Source organism: Drosophila ficusphila, unplaced genomic scaffold, assembly GCF_018152265.1.
Source record: "Drosophila ficusphila isolate 14025-0441.05 unplaced genomic scaffold, ASM1815226v1 contig_636, whole genome shotgun sequence".
Classification (NCBI taxonomy): Eukaryota; Metazoa; Arthropoda; class Insecta; order Diptera; family Drosophilidae; genus Drosophila; species Drosophila ficusphila.
In genome coordinates this window covers 2,274,842-2,292,159 of record NW_025064569.1, presented here as the reverse complement: position 1 = coordinate 2,292,159, position 17,318 = coordinate 2,274,842, and the positions used below count along the sequence as shown (strand labels likewise).

Sequence of the window (17,318 nt, the reverse complement as noted above, 5' to 3'; positions counted from 1 at the left end):
TTCGATGTTGTTAAGCCTTATGTATTTTGTTCGGCATATTTAATGACTGCAAGGGTAAATAAGCTTCGGTTTGCCGAAGCCAGCTTCCTTTCTTGTTGAGTATTCGAATTGCTTTATGCATCGTCTACACAGAATATTTTAGCTGCATATTAAAACTGATTTGTACAATTCATCTATGTGCATGATTTGCTTATATGGGCCTCCAGCTGCGATCCGGCTCCAAAGTGCGTGGTTCGGAACTGGAGGCCCTCGTTCAGCTCCTCAAGAGCTTCAATTTCCACATTAATTCCGCCTCCTGTTTCCTGCAGTACATGGTGCTTTAGTTGCTCGATCTGGTGCAGTAGCTTGAGGGTTCCATCGTCTATGCTGTCGTCCTCCAGGCGGAGCTGATGCTCGTCCACGTCCCACTCGAGCGACTCCGGAGTTGACATGTGGGACCAAGAGTTCTGCCTGGACGAGCGGGACGCGAAGCGTGGTCTTGGCGGCGTAGGGGGCGCCTCCTTGAAGGCTTGCTGACAGTGGAGCTGGTACTGCCGCAGCTGTGAGTACTCGTGCTCCCACTCGAGGTCTAAGGAGGAGCTGGCCCGCGAGCTTGCCAGGCGCTGGTAGGTTCCAATTCCCATCTCCGTCTCCCTGATCGACGTGGGCTGGGCGTTAAGCAGCTTGCAGGCGTCCAGCCTCTGCATCTGAATGTCGGGCATGTTCCTGCAAGTATTTAGTCAGGGGTCCACCGTCATTTGGATTCTACAGAACGGATTTTACTTACCTTCCGCACTGTAGTTTGGTGTAACTGGGCTGCTGTTCCCATACCTTGTCCAGGAAACTGCGGCATTGCCGCCTCCGGTTGAAACTCAAAATGCGGTAGATGAACCCGTTCTGCTGGCAGTGCCGTTTGCTCAGCTTTGTCTTTGGTTCGGACCTTGAGCTATCATTGGCTCTACATCCGGTTCTGGGGCGAGGCCTACTGGGTGGAAAGTATAATATGAAAGTATCACAACTTTATCGAGCTGGAAAAGCAAACTATTGCTGCAGTGGTCAGCTCTGCCTAGTCACTGCGCGTAAAGGTTCTGAGGTTACTGCTTACAAATCGAGTTGTGAATTTTACTCGCTTCCTACGTGGATACCTTGCAACTGCCACCCACTCTAACGGGAAGCCAGCCTGGGCCACATTGTTTGGAGGCAACCACCGACCGTTGCACAGTCTTAGGCTGTTGACCCCAGCGGATAAGGCCCAGTCGTATTGATTGACCGGTTGGATGTGCGCGCTAGCCAGTCAATGAAGTCGAGTTTTAACTGACTACACTACTCACCAGAGCCAATTGTTGGCCGACCGCGGCGTGGAGGCGGTGGGCAAGGCAGCCGATGCCGGGGATGTGGAGTGGGTGGAGGAGGTGGACGTCGACGTGCAGGCGACGTGGGCGCGTGCGGGGGTAGCGGCAGCTGCAGCACAGCTGCCAAAACAAGAACCCATGGAATGGGCTGCTCCAGCTTCTGCTAGATCCTGTGTAATATTGCGCCTGGCATTTCACGCTAGTGGTGCGCCTGTATGGCGCCACATTCCGTCAGCTCGGGTCAAGGTTCCGCTCGACAGGCCCGTGAGCTTCGCTTTCCGGGTGTTCGCAGGTGTTGCTTGCACTCCAGAGCCTTTTCAACGTAACTCCACGCACTCTCTGGCGCCGCGCGAAACTGTTTTTGTGTTTGTTCGCGCCGTGGTCGACGTCACTAGGGGACGTCCCCGCTTCCTTGGCGCAGCTCTTGGACAGCCTAGCGACGGAGTTTCTGTAAGCCCTGCTACTGCTTGGTGGGTGGCGTTTTACCGCGACTGTGTAGAGTCAGCTGTTCCGCCCTCACATGTTTTCGGACTGGCGCTTTTAGTGCTTTCAAGCTCCGAAAGGTTCTTCGGAAGCGACCTTAAGCTTTAGTTGTGTGGTAGGGGGGAATGGGTTTTTGTCTTGCAGACACCTGAAAGAGCTTTGGTAGGGGTAATAACGGTAAATGTTAAGCTGGCTGCTTAGCTTGGTAACGTGCTGCAACGGGGAGTAGAATGGATTAAAAGAGGAATTAAAAGGGGAACTCTTAAATTACATTTTTAGACATGTCATCGGCTTAGTAAAATAGCGCTTACCAAAAAATTTTAACTTATAAAAACACTTTTCAGTACCGTGCTCACGAAACATTAATGAATTGAAAAAAAATGACTCAGGAACTCGGTTTTGGCTAGACCGAATTGGCTATAATAGACCACATAGAGAACATAAGAAAATCGAATTAAAAAACGTCAAGGCTGGAGCCGATGAATGAAGTCTGTCTTTTAAGGAAGATTATTCGACAGTTGAAATGTTGAAACAAAAGTGCCCACGATAAGCCATCCATTCAGTACACTGCATATTATTGGGATTACTTTTCCCACGCGCTCCCCCCACATGATAAACATTAAACTCAGTTTGCTGCATTAGTTGGGGGAGGGACGTGCACTAAAAGCCTCGGACTGCACTGTTCGCTGCTTACGGGACTGTGGGACTGAGCGCTGTTAGGTCTGCAGCGGAGGCGAGTAACATATGTAAGCTAACATAAATCACCGCCAACCGCAACATTTGTTTATCTTTTTAACATGCCGCAGCCGAAGCGCCGACTCACATGATTCGACGGGATGCTGTGTGCTCGGGGCTTCCTTGCCTCGTTCGCCTCGTCGTGCCAGTGTCAAATCGGCTGTTGATGCGTTCGGTTGTCGCGAGGAGTAGCATCCGCATCCGCACCCGCGTCCGCATCCGCATCCGTTTCTGTTTCTGTTTTCGCCTACACTTGGAGTGAAGTGTCGTACCTGGCGTGCCGGGACCCGGTGCTGATTGCGCTGAAGAGTAGCTAGCGCAGTATCTTCGATTCCCGTGGCAGGGTCTGAGTCGCTGGTTGTTGTTCCTAATCAACCTCCGGGAGTGTTTACTATCCATGCACCTCAACCACGCAGCCGAGTGGCTGGTTCTGTGTCGGCGTCTCTGTGTCTGCCGCGTAGTCCCCTAATTTAGTTATGTTGCAAAAACGGAGAACGGGAGAAGCAAACATGAATCCGTTGTTTCGTTGGCTCGCCACTCTATTTATAAATTGATTTGCTGATTCCGGCTGACAACTGACGCCCCATCTGCTTCGCAACTGCAGCACCACGTTCGGCATCCAGATTTTGCCCCGGTAAGACACAAAGTTTAAAGAACGCAGGGGACATAATAAGATGGAAATCGTTAGAGGGCAAAACGCAGGACTGTTTTGTGATTTGCACGCCTCATAGCAAAACTTAAGATTGCATTTGGTTAACGATCCGAAGAATCTTAAATCGAGAGCAGCGAAGTCCCCGCTCGAAGCCAAAGCATTTCCTCTAGGTCAGATCCTTTTGTCTAAAAAAAAAAAAGTTTTATGTATGGTTCTATTTAAAAACTAAATTGTTAGCAAGGCTTAAGAAACAACTCCGGGTATGCTTTTGTATCAATGCCTTTCTGCTTGTACACAAACTAGAATAGACCAAAAAAATCCATCTAATCTAATCTTTATAAAATAAAGTGCTTTTGTTTTTTATCATAGCAGCCCGACTTTTGGGATTTAGAGTTTTAACGAATCTTAACTGCTGAATTAAAATTTGTTTTGAAATAGAGACGTCCTTTAGAATCAGTTAAGCAGTAATAACTGTTAATACTTCGGAAAAAAGGTAACATTTTTTTCCCAACAAGCTTAGAAGGAACTTCAAAACATCAAGAAGATGTTTACAAAATTTTAAGTGGCTCGGTTCACTAGAAGTGAAGGTATAGTCACAAAAGACTAGACTTTGTTCAGCAACATCAAACATCGGGCAAGCCAATATCTGTAGCATTGTTCAACAACTTACCCGTTTTTCGGGATCAGCTTAAAAGTTATCAATTAGAAGCGTTCCCAAAAATTTTTTGAAATTAATATCAAACAAAGAACACGTTTTTACCTTATAGAGGATATAGGAACAAGTGGCCGAACTTATTGTTCGACTATATTGTACTTTCAAAGCAAAGGGTATTATAATTTCAGTCAGAAGTTTGCAACGCAGCGAAGGAGACACCTTAAATCCCATAAAGTATATATATTTTTGATCAGCATCACGATCTGAATCGAAATACGTCTGTCCGTCTTTCCTCCTGTCTGTTTCTATGTAAACTAGTTTCTCAGTTTTAAAGCTATCTTGCTAAAACTATCCCAAAAGTTATGTAGTTATTGCACGCTGTATATAAGTCGGAAAAGGCCGGATCGGCCGACTATATCGGATAGCTCTCATACGGGAGAATGAAATAAAAAATGGATGGCGTTTTCTAACTACTATTGAATTTCGGAATAATTTTGATTAAAATCGGATAAATCTATCATATAGCTGCCATAAGGAAGATCGAAAAATATATATATGATACATAAATATACAAATATATATATATATATATATATATATATATATATATTTGTTTTTAATCCCATATTTGTTTTTAATCCCACGAGCACGGAAATAAAATTATAACATCGTTGTTTTTTATTATTATTTCATTCATTGCAAATTAAATTTCAGCAAAATCGGGCAACTATATCATATAGCTGCCATATGAACAATAGTCGTAAATATGGAAAATTAATAGAAAAATCATCTTAGCTTCGGTGTGGTTTAGCCTTTATGTATTTTGTTCGATATATTTGACGATTTACAATTGTATATAAGCTTCGTCTTGCCGAAGCTAGCTTCCTTTCTTGTTTAAAACGGAGTTCGATGCGTATCATCAGAAACTATTTCAATAATCCCAATGTTTTACCATAAAAACAGTGGCTTCTCCAGAACTTCGCAGTTTGTTAATAGTGTTCGAGATATTAAAGCTTTTGAACAGTAATTAGTAAAGTAAATAGTCAGATTCTTTGGTCAAATAAGTTTTTTTTTATGATAGTATTACTACTACTATATATCTAAAGAGCACTCGATTTTGCTGTTGAGTACGCGTAAATCTCTGCGGTGAAAAGTCTTGCCTCACTCAATCTCATTACCCATTTCTCGATTGCTGCGCCACATCCTGGCTTGTTGCTGTTATTTTCAATTCATTTTTGGGTCTGGAGAAAAAATGTAAATTGATTTATTATGCTAAAGCGAGTGAACGCTTCATGAGAGACGGAGTCGTACAAAAAGTTAAAAACAGCAGTCGGGCCAGCAAGCTTCTTTCGAGCAGTAGAGCGTGCATTTTTATCGACCTTCTTCTCATTATGCAACTGCGAAACTGAAAGGTACAAGGCTTCCCTACTGTCATCGTGAGCAAACATGTCTCCTTTTAAGGATTTAAATGGGTAAACGAAGCAAACAATATTGACATTTACTATGCCTTTACAAGCTAAAGAAACGACACAACACAAATAACTTTCTTGGCAAAAAAAAAAAAAAAAAAAAAAAAGAACAAATAATTATACACCTTTGTTTCCTTTCTAATTATTCGTCGACAGTTTTCCGGAAATTCGAAGCTTCTAAACCTTTGCCGAAAAAAACCTCAAATTTTAAATGAGAGCAACTAAAACTTTTCAATAATTGCCATGGTAGCTTTAATAAGCTTTCGATTTAAAACAAATGTTGGTTCTTACATATTGAAGTAATTCGAACGTCGAAAACGTTTTTAAATTTTGTAAGTAGTCTATTAAACTAAGTTTAACTGTTTTCCCATTTCTAACAGGGTACTGTAGGTGCTGTTATAATATCGATGCCCTGAAATTGCCGATACTTCTGTTTCAATCTTGGCTAAAAACTACATACCTATACGAATAAATATTTTTACTACCCCTCTCAACAATTTCATTAAGTAACTTCATGTCTTGAGCTTAACGGTATACTGATATAATTTTCAATATAGTGCAATTGTTGTTTTCTTCTTTCGAAGAGTGTCGGCTAGAGATTAAGGGTGTATCTTCGTAGTCGTGTTTAGGATCCGACCCGTTAGCACTTTTATAATGCGTGCAATATCTACACAACTTGTGGGTAATTTATCAAGATAGTTTTTAAACTGAGGGACTAGTTCACATGCATTGAATCAGACAGGAGGACGGACGGACCGACGGACAGACGTTCCGACGTATTTCGATTCAGACCACCTTATGGGGTCTGAGGTGTCTCCTTCACTGCGTTGCAAACGTCTGACTGAAATTATTATACCCTTTTGCTCTGTAAGGGAATAATTAATAGAAACATCGGCACAGCTTCGATGTTGTTTAGCCTTTACGTATTTTTTTCGACTTAGCTAGCTTCCTCTTGTTTCTTAATAGTAATGACGGTTTACATTTTTTGTTCTTTTTCCTCCAGTTTAAATAAAAGCCCAATCCCAATTAAGCTGCATTGTTTTGGAAATTGTACAAAAGCATTTTGAGCCGGTTAGTGGAACAGCTTTAATTAAAAATAAATAAAATTCAATAATGATACAAATATTTGTGCGGTATAATTAGTTTTCTTTCGCAATTGAAAGCGTTTAAGAAAGTGATATCAATCCGGCACAATGTGGAACAATTTGGATGCATTTTCTTTTATTCTTTATGCGGTTCTGGGATGCCTCCTTGCCTCAACTGTAGCTTTAACCACTAGCACTGGAGGCGATGGCAACGTCGGCAACATCGGAGGATCTACCCTTAATAATGGTAAGTTTTTGAACATAATGAAGTTATGCATACCTAAGAAACTGATAATAGTGACCGGACTAAAAAATACCGAAGGGTACAATGTTTAAAGTGTGATGTTTTTCACTGTTATGTATATTATATATTATGTTATAGTACTTTTATTTTGTAATTATTTGTTACAACAAAAAATTATGTAAATATACTTTTTTTGTAAAATACGAGACACAATTGTAAAAAGAATTTTAAGGTGTACAACAAATAATGAATGAATAATGTGTAAAACAAATAATTGAATCCCTGCATTCCCATGTATATACATTAACCAGAAATCTAGACAACAACATAAGTGTCTTAATTTTATTGTTTGCCTACTCCCTAACATTTTAGGATCCCTCAGCCCAAAATTAAAAACAAGTTACAAACAAATAAGGAAGCTAGCTTCGGCAAGCCGAAGCTTATATACCCTTGCAGTCATCAAATATGACGAAAAAAATACATAAAGGCTAAACAGCATCTATGCTATGACGATTTCTTTTATTAATTTTCCATATTTTTGACTTTTGTTCATATGACAGTTATATGATATAGTGGTCCGATTTTTATGAAATTTAATTCGGTCTCTATGTTCCAAAAATCAGGCCTTTCTGATGAAAAACAACGATGTGTGAAGAGGATGGTTTTTATGCTTTTCCGAGTGGCGCGTTTATTTAATAATAATTGAGGTGGATAAAATAAAATATGTAAATTTTGCTTATGCGTCTTTCTGTGCTTGCTTAGCTTCTCGTTCTTCTGCTTGCCTATTCTCGTGTGACTTCTCGACTCGATATACATATAAACAGTGTTCTTAAATTCTACAAAAATGTGTTGTGAAACGGTTCAATGTGAATAGCTGTTCACAGTCGGCCTTTCCTGACAAATCGCCGCGTCCTCGCAAGATTCGGGATGTGGTCCTGGGTCGTCTACAAAATCGTCATCTTCATCTGGGTCATCGGGAGGGAGTTGGCACCAGCGCTTCATTTTGTCGGACGAGTAGACCGACTTGTAGTGTCTCTGCTTCCTCTGGGCATGTGGGATATCTTCCACCAGATATCTGTCGTTTGGCAGTACCTTACTGACAATAAAAGGACCTTTATAACGAGGCTCCAACTTGCGCGATGTTCCTGTGCTAAACGGTTCATTCTCGACCAAAACAAGGTCTCCAGGGCTATACATCGTTGGCTTAGAATGTCTGGCATCGTAACGTTTCTTAGCAGCCGCTCGATGGTCGTTGATGGTGTTCGCTGCATCTGCTCTTAGCTTTTCCAATTCTGCATCCGTTAACATCTTCTGGTTCTGGCCTTGAATTGCATTTGTCAATGTGTTCTTCAGAATATCTCGGGGCTCGTAACCATACAAAAGCTGAAATGGGGAACATTTAGTAGTGCTGTTTATCATGGTGTTAATACTCCACTGGATGGTACGCATGTTTTCATCCCAACGTTTTTCTTTTTCATTTAAGGGCAATAACATTGAAAGAATAACTCGATTTGTTCGCTCTGCATGTCCATTTGCTCTAGGTGTCCTCACAGCATTGAGTATGTGCTTTACATTATTTGACTTGCAGTATTTTTCGAAATCTTTTGAGGTAAATGCTGTGCCGCGATCGGTAATTATTCTGCTGGGCATTCCTAAATAGCTGATTACATCTTGTAGAATATCAATGACGTGTTTGGTTGCTGTACTCTTAACTGCTCGAATGATAGTAAACTTGGTGAAAGCATCGACAATTACTAAAATGTGTTCATTTCGCCTGGAACTTTTTGGAAAGGGTCCCAAATGATCCATGTGGATGGTAGAAAACGGGATTGGATTGATGTCATCGTAATGGTACTGACCTTCTTGACGTCCACCTGGTACCTTATAAATTGCGCATCCAACACATGACTTGAGGTAACTCTTAACGAAGTTGCGCATTCGGGGAAACCAAAACAAATTTTGAATGCGAGCAATAGTTTTGTCTGTGCTCATGTGACCGGCTTTATCATGACATTCATATAGTAATTCGTCAAAAGCTTCTTGTTGCGGTGTTTCCCACGAGAATTTTTGTTCTTTTCGCAATAGCATACGCAATGGTTCAGATGTTATGGCATATCCAGCAACGAATTTACGAAAATAACCGGTAAGACCTAAAAACTTTCTCACATCGGTAACATTTGCGGGTTTCGGAAACATTTTAATGGCGTTTGTCTTAATTTCTCCTGGGCTGATGCCTTCTGCATGAATCTGGTGACCAAGAAATGTTATCGACTGCTTAAATAACTCACACTTATCTTGGTTTAGCGTTAATCCACATTCTTTTAAAACATTGAGGACTCGGTTCAGCTTCTCATACATCTCGTCAAATGTTTGGCTACCAATAAGAATGTCGTCCATGTAGTGTATCATGTCGCCGCGTTTCACTCTCTTCTGCAGTTCTGCCATGAGTCGATTGAACACAGCTGGGGCGTTCTTCAATCCGAAAGGGAGTCGCTTGAATTCGTATAGTCCATCCGTAGTTATAAATGCTGTGTACTTTCGGCTTTGGGGTGCAACTTCAATCTGGTAATATCCGCTATTGAGATCTAGGGAAGAAAAGTATTTAAATCTTTTTGCCTCTTGTAAACGCTCTTCGATATTGGGTACTGGGAAATTTTCCTTCTGAATGAGCTTATTCAGGCGGCGGTAATCGACGCACATACGATCACTACCGTTCGGCTTCTTAATAAGTACTACCGGGCTGGCATATTCGGAATTTGATAAGCAAATAATATCCTTCTCCAACAGCTCGTTGACCATTTTGTTGACAATCTCCTTCTTCGGCTCGGAAACTCTGTACGGGGCTTGAGATACACCTTGACTGCTATTAACGATTATATTGGCTTGAACTATGCTCGTTTTTCCTATTCCTTGCAATCCTGACGAACAGACATCGGCGTACTCCTCCAGCAGATTTCTCATTTTGTCTCGCTCGTTGTTGTTCTGAAAATTAGCCAAAAGTTTTTCGGTTATGCTGTCACTTACAATTGTTGTCGGCTTCGAGACTGTTCGCTTAACTTTGCTGCTGCCATGTTCAACACCTAGAATGAGTTGTGAACTGATAATGACATCCTGTCCTAATAAAAGATCTTCCTGCAACATATTGTCGTCCGTTATATATAATTTTGCCTTGATGATTTTTCCATCGACGTCCATGTCCGTAATGATCATTTCCTTTAGCACACATGATCCTCCGCATATTCCTTTTATTTTCATAGTACACTGGTGACGGTCTCCATCAATTTGATGAGCAACTGACCTGCGAATAATGCTAACTTGACTACCTGTGTCGATGAATGCGTTGTACTTGTGCGAGTGAATCCTGATTTCCTTCGTGAAAAGTTTGTCGTGATTTCCAACTTCCATACGCATAACGTTTGCCATTCGACAAGCTTCTTTTGGGTCGTGAAACTTATTGCATTTACTACACCGCGTCTTTTTATTCTCCTTTGGGCAAATGTTGGCGAAGTGTCCCGCTTCTCCGCAATTGTAGCATCTCTGGGCATCCTTTTGCCTCGTTGGTCTAACATCGCTGTCCTGCTTCTGCTCGTTGCTGCTGGTTTTTGGTACAAACTCTCTTTTACCTACTGTTGTTCGGCCTCTGTTTACAAAAAACGATTCTGCTGCATCTCGAAGTTGCTTCATAGTTGCGAAATTAATAGCTGCAATACTGTTTTGTAGTTCTCGGTGCTGTAGACCTGATCTGGCATATCTGATGATCGCTGCTTCACTAAGCTGGTATCGCACTCCAAGGGCTGACATCCTGAAACAGTATTCCTTGACCGTCTCCTTCTGTCGTCTGGTTGCATTGGCCATCTTAAAATGCACTTCAGCTTCGTCTGGGCTTGCTCCGAATTCTTCTTGGATACTTTCTGCAAAACTATTCCATGTGGTGTGTAAAATTGGTGATGAATCAAGCCACATTTTGGCTGGACCTTTTAGCCGTGTATAAATTGCGAGCAATACGAATTTGTCGTCCCACTTATAAGCGTCAACCACTTTATTGACACGATCGATGAACTGGCTAACCGATATGGCATTTTCGTCACTGGGGTCAAACTCTGGTAAGGTGTTAGCAATCTCTTTGACCGATGCTTGCCTAATATTGTTGGTATCTTGTACCGCAGGGCTGCTCTCGTTCCTGATCTCTTCGATTTCTGCTTCTCTGTTTTGCTGCTGCTGATGCTCCACTTCAACTGTGGCTGCTGCAGATTGCCTCTGAATGCTAATTAACTGAGCCATCATTTCTTTCAACTCCGTCATCTCATTCTGCAATTGTGAAATTGCTGCTGATTGCGTCATCACTTGTTCTTGTTGCTGGCTACTTAGCCCACTCGGTGCTGGCATCTCTATGTCCTCCGACTGCTCAACTTCAATAAGTCTTTGAATTAACTCAGCTCTAGTGCCTGAACTTGATACATTCCTTAATCGTAGCAAGAACTTTAGCTCATCTACTTTAAGCTCTGCAATTTTTGGCATTTTCAAAATTATCACTGTCTTCTTTCAACTATTTCTTGCAATTGACCTCGACCACAACTTGCATGTGCACGCTCGATTTCCAGGTTCACTGAGACTCCTGATGCTGCTTCTCGAAACTTCTTAGAACTCAGGTTCACTAAGATTCCTGATTCCTCTGCTTTGAATCCGTCTGCCGCGTTGAAAAGGAACACATCCGTAATTTCCAATATCCTTTGTCACATAGACCTTTGGGAACACATCCCATTGAAAACTTCCCACGCCGACGATTCTAGTAGCTTCTTCTAGAATTTTCTTAGCACTTCTCTGATCCACGCCTATCCAACCTCAAAAATATCATTATTATTATCCCACTTCTGAACTGTGAAGAGGATGGTTTTTATGCTTTTCCGAGTGGTGCGTTTATTTAATAATAATTGAGGTGGATAAAATAAAATATGTACATTTTGCTTATGCGTCTTTCTGTGCTTGCTTAGCTTCTCGTTCTTCTGCTTGCCTATTCTCGTGTGACTTCTCGACTCGATATACATATAAACAGTGTTCTTAAATTCTACAAAAATGTGTTGTGAAACGGTTCAATGTGAATAGCTGTTCACAGATGTTATAATTTTATTTCCGTTATTTCTACATAGATTTTTCAATCTTTCCTTCGGCAGCTATATGATAACGTTGTCGGATTTCAATGAAATTTTTTTTCTCGATTCAAGGGTTACTAAAAAAACTTTGTATACTTTATGGGGTTTGAGGTGTCGAAATTATAATGCCCTTTGCAAGGGCAAAACAATAACGTTATAGTTTTTAGCTGCCATATTGTTTGACATACTTGACGAGTGCATGGATATATTAGCTATGTATATAAGCTTCCTTTCTTGTTTAAGATTAAATATTTTAGACGTTTTTTTTCGTTTGCAGCTAAAAGGCTTTGAGCATGATCGGAGTACCCCCCATTTAGCACGTGCTAGTGGTTAGTGGCCAATGATCTGCCGTCTATTATATTCCATATCAATAACTATAACTATAGCTGCCATAGGAACGATCGAAAAATGTATGCTCAATTAACAGAAATAGAATGATAACATCGTTGTTTTTTATCATTCAATCATGATTTTTTGGATATAAAGTTTTCTATAACTCTTGAAATTCGGATTAAGTATTATAAAAATCGGAAATCGGACCGTTAGTAAAAGGAAATAATATATTTCCCAAAGAGTTATTCCGATCGAATAAATGTCGAAATCTTGAAAACTATAAAACCTGGAATCGTTATGCCACTAGTGAGGGGAGTTTTCAAAATGTCCCCGTATAGAAATTTTTTATATGGATTTTTTTTACTAATTTAAAATAATCTGGTTAACCATATCGCATCGAAATCGTTCTTTAGACGCACTTTTATTTTCATTAAATTGAAATGCCAGAACAAATTAGAATATTTCTGTTTAAGTTCTCGGACCATCTTATTCATACGTAAAACGATGACGTTTGATTTCATATTTTTTACAAAAGCTATTTCCAAGTTGCAATTTACCATCATGAGCATCGCTGTAGACTGTCCGCCGTTTTGATAAAAAACAGGACTGTCATGTTGTTACTGGCATCTTTGGCAGTCTATCTCAACCGGCATGAGCGGGAAACAGATTTTTATACCCTTGCAGAGGGTCTGTTTCTATGTATGTAACTAGTCTCTCAAATTTTAAAGATATCTTTCTGAAACTTTACCAAAAGTTGTATAATTATTGCACGCAGTATATAAATCGGAACGGGCCGGATCGGGCGACTATATCGGATAGCTTCCATACGAGAAGCTCACGCCGTTGTTTTGGATCATATCGACTTGATTTCTTCCAGATGGCGTTTTCTAACTACTTTTGAATTTCGGATGAAATTTTATCAAAATCGGATAACTTTATCATATAGTTGCCATAGGAAAGGTCGAATAATATAATATATATATATACATATATATAAATGGTAAAAAATGATAACTTCGTTGTTTTTTATCCCTCCATATTTTTTGAAAAATATGGCCTTTTTTAGCAACCCTTGAACCGAGAAAATGTTTATAAATATCAAATAGCTGCCATAGGAAAAATCAAAAAATCTGTATAGAATTAACGGAAACAAGAAAGGAAGCTAGCTTCGGCATGCCGAAGCTTATATACCCTTGCAGTCATCAAATATAAAGGCTAAACAACATTGAAGCTAAGACGATTTTTCTATTCATTTTTCACATTTTCGACTATAGATCATATGGAAGCTATATGACATAGTCGTCCGATTTTGATCAAATTTAATTCGTAATTCAAGAGTCGTTAGAAAACATTAGTATCCAAAAATCATGCTTATCTGATGAAAAAGAACGATGTTATAATTTTATTTCCGTTATTTCTATATAGATTTTTCGATCTTTCCTATGGCAGCTATAAGATATAGTTGTCCGATTTTTAAGAAACTTTTTTCTCAATATAAGAGTTGTTAAAAAACTTCATTCTAAAAAAATCATGCTCGTGGGATAAAAAACAACGATGTTATCAATTTATTTCCATTAATTCTATATATATTTTTCTATCTCTCCTATGGCAGCTATATGATAGAGTTGTCCGATTTTGATAAAATTTAAACCGAAATTCAATAGTAGTTAGAAAATGCCATATGGAAGAAATCAAGTCGATCTGATAAAAAACAACGGCGTAAGATTTTTTTATTTCATTCTCTTGTATTGGAGCTATCCGATATAGTCGGCCGATCCGGCCCGATCCGACTTATATACTGCGTGCAATAGCTACACTACTTTTGGGAAAGTTTCAGCAAGATAGCTTTAAAACTGAGAGACTAGTTTACATAGAAACAGACAGACGGACAGACGGACCGACGGACCGACGGACAGACGGACAGACGTACATACATATTTCGATTCAGATGGTGATGCTGATCAAGAATATATATATAAAAATGATAACATACTGAGTTGTTTTTCGTCAGACAAGCATAATTTTTGGAATATAAAGCTTTCTAATGACTCTCGAATTTTCAATAAAATTTCATTAAAATTAATAGAAAAATCGACATAGCTTCGATGTTGTTTATACTTTACGTATTTTGTTCGACATATTTGATGACTGCAAGGGTATATAAGCTTCGGCTCGCGGAAGCTGGCTTCCTTTCTAGTTGTTGTGTTCATTTGACTGTCGCGATGTAAATTTTTTCTTGAAAAATGTTCCGAAACGCCTGCCATGCACAGGAGTGGCCTTTTCGGGACCTTCTGCGACCACAACCGCCAACTTTAATTAAATTAACAACACGAATTGTCAAAAGCAGCCATTTCAGTAAGTCTCCGCAGCACCAAGCAACGAAATACGAAGTCGGGGTAAACAAACCTTATTAAAAACGTGTCAAAAACATTTTCATAAATATTTCAGGTGCAACTTTTTTCCGACGTGGCTTGTCAAAGTGCCAAACAGCGTGCGGAAAGGCTACGAAATCAATAAGGAGTTGAAGCTTGTTTATTGCAAAAGCGTTCGAGGCTAGAGCCCTTGAAGCTCTTTTACAGATTATTGGCAAGACATTGAGCGAGACAAATTGATAATTTGTCACATTTAATAATCAGGTTTATTGGTTTATCAGAAGGAACTGGTAAATCTTAATATATAAGTTTCGAATTTTTATAGGTATTGCTATCATGTAGGCAATCCGTTATCTATCCGCGTGCTTTTTTTGATCGCTGGTACCCGATTAATCAGATTTCGGGGTAAGGTGATAAAATTATTTTTTATATGAATTCTACGAATAAAGGTGTGCAACTTTCAAAACACAAAGCCATTACATATTGTAATTTTAATCAAGTAAACTAATCGAATGATCTGGAACTGCTTCAGATTAAATTATTACAAAAAGAGGTTTTCACTTTAAAAAAATCGATTAAAAATACATATATCTGATTGATTATTGTCTCCTGTCCTTTATTTCTAACAGTTCTAACCTTAGACGGGTTTTTAAAACTATTTTTTTAAAGTCCGTGCTCACTGTAAATCAAAAACTACCCGACCGATTCCTGTTAAATCATTCATTCAATTTTTTGACTTATAAAATATATATTTTTTTACATTAAGGGTTTCCCAGCCACAACCTGATGAATTTTTTGTGGAAAATACCAGGGTATACTTAGAAGGCAACCGTAAATTAAAACAAGAAAAGAAGCTAGCTTCGGCTTGCCGAAGCTTATATCCCTTGCAGTCGTCAAATAAGTCGAACTAAATATATGAAGGCTAAACAACATCGAAGCTATGACGACTTTTTATTAATTTTCCATATTTTCGTCTTTTTTTTCGCAAGTTCGCACATGTTAGATTTGCATAAGTTTATTTCTGGTTTTTTTTTTATTAATTTAGGAAAAAAAAAACAGAAATCATGCAAAGCTTATTGTATTAAAACCAAATACATTTTTTCATAAGTTCAAACTTTAGAAAACACTAGACGTTCATAATCTACAAAATTTGTTATATGTATTTAGAAAACTTGACAGACATTTTTCCGTTGGCTTAGTATTATGGGAATAAGGTCAGATACAACGTTAATAGGTTGTTTTTTTATGACAGAATTGAATTCTTGTTTACTTAATTTATTTATAAGCCCCTGTGGTCTTGTTTTTTCAGAGCCAGTCTGCCAAGCCATTGGATATTTAACTGTTTTTGAGTAAAATTAGCCTATAACATCACATTACTGTCAGCCAAATTAAATTGTGTGTTTGGGTCAGCCTCTGTTTAACGGAACAGATGTCCTGAAGACAAAGCGGTGTCCTCTTAGCTTGGGGTAAATGTTTTTCCTAATAAAATCAAAGTAACACACGACATCAATACGCAACGAAAATGAAATCCATTGTTATGTTGCCATAACATATCACTCCCCTTTAGGTCAGATAACTGCGAAGTCATCCCCCGATGTTGGGCGTTTAGAAGTCTTCTCCTTGGCTTTGCTTTGTCTGCATTGGCGGAAACTTTGAACCCTTCTGGAATAGCAGCAGTTGTATTTTGCTCCTCTGCGACTTGGGATAAACAAAGCCATAATTCAAGCAACGTTTTGCCGCCAGCAGCCTCGCTCGACTTGCATAAACAAATTGTGCTCAAGTGTACTGGAATCGGAGCGGAGTTTTCCGCTTTTCCGGCTGCGCTCGTCAAGCCCGGCGTAAACATGATAGATTTATAGTTGGCTCTGCTTCTGCGGTCGGGTGGTTGAGTGGTATGCTAGTGGGTGCTAGACGGTGACATTTCAGTGTGATACGTGGCGCATACTTAATTTTTACGTTGGGCCAGTGCCATGCGACGTAAGCTTATCTCGGCTCGTAAACACATGGAGATTGTGTTAGTTTTCACATGGATCCACGGATCTGCGCCTGCAATCTGAGCCGGACTGGGGTTCTTTCGATGGCAAGTCCTTTCTGGGTGCTCAGCGCTTAGCTTTGTTTTCGTCAATAAATTTCAGACAAGTTTTTCGGTTACAAATTTATTTCCTTTCTTGCCGCCCTGCCCATCCCCAACTGAGATGCCGTGGCGCGCCAGAAACCAGGAAACCGCACACTGGGTGCTGGTGGGGTGCCTCAGTTATCTGGCTCTCCTTTTCTTTTCATTTACCGAAGCCTCACTTTACAATCTGTCGGTGAAAATTTTTTGCTTAAATGGTGTGGCAACGTTTTGATGTTATTTTTACGCCTAATAAAACGCCATTGTACAATAAAAATCGTGTTAAGTGCCTTGGTATTTATCCACCGCACGCGCATATGTACATATGTATGCAAAGTTCTTTAAAATGTAACCGACATTTTTTTCAAGCCCATGAGGATGTTCTAGGCTGACTAAGGTTTCAGGATAGCTGTGTGCTCTAAAATCTAAAGTAATTCCCTTTTTATTCCCTTGCAGAGCAAAAGAGCATTATAATTTCAGTCAGAAGATTGCAACGCAGTGAAGGAGACACCTCAGACCCCATAAAGTATATATATTCTTGATCAGCATCACGATCAGAATCGAAATACGTCTGTACGTCTGTCCGTCTGTCCGTTTCCGCGCAAACTAGTCTCTCAGTTTTAAAGCTATCTTGCTGAAACTTTTCCAAAAGGTGTGTAGTTATTGCACGCAGTATATAAGTCGGAACGGGCCGGA

The 17,318-nt window shown here is 39.9% G+C and overlaps 2 protein-coding genes across 3 annotated transcripts in view; one reads left to right on the top strand and one right to left on the bottom strand.

Moving 5' to 3' along the window:
- On the bottom strand, window positions 1-1,823 carry LOC108093016. 2 transcript variants are annotated; one of them, XM_017192918.1, is made up of 3 exons: window positions 1,311-1,823; window positions 767-964; window positions 1-705 (listed from the first exon to the last, which is right to left on the bottom strand). In XM_017192918.1, the coding sequence occupies exons 1-3, from the start codon at window positions 1,469-1,471 to the stop codon at window positions 174-176; spliced, it is 891 nt and encodes a 296-aa protein (XP_017048407.1). In that variant the 5' UTR covers window positions 1,472-1,823; the 3' UTR covers window positions 1-173. The 2 variants fall into 2 exon arrangements, with proteins under 2 accessions (XP_017048407.1, XP_017048408.1); XM_017192919.1 differs by having other exon boundaries at window positions 767-961.
- An 895-nt stretch (window positions 1,824-2,718) lies between these two features.
- LOC108092999 (neurotrimin) overlaps window positions 2,719-17,318 on the top strand; it is a 51,836-nt gene continuing 37,236 nt past the window's right edge. Inside the window, 3 exon segments of the mRNA XM_017192895.2 lie at window positions 2,719-3,183; window positions 6,329-6,396; window positions 6,469-6,657. Of these exon segments, the coding sequence (XP_017048384.2) occupies window positions 6,519-6,657 (139 nt within the window). The 5' untranslated portion in view covers window positions 2,719-3,183; window positions 6,329-6,396; window positions 6,469-6,518.

What these genes read in the sequence shown, in the direction of transcription:
- LOC108093016 (XM_017192918.1), bottom strand. Translation starts at nt 1,471, where the DNA reads ATGGGTTCTTGTTTTGGCAGCTGTGCTGCAGCTGCCGCTACCCCCGCA. An exon ending in TCGGCCAACAATTGGCTCTG is followed by an intron (nt 965 to 1,310) that starts GTGAGTAGTGTA and finishes CTTTCCACCCAG; the next exon opens with TAGGCCTCGCCCCAGAACCG. An exon ending in ACCAAACTACAGTGCGGAAG is followed by an intron (nt 706 to 766) that starts GTAAGTAAAATC and finishes AAATACTTGCAG; the next exon opens with GAACATGCCCGACATTCAGA.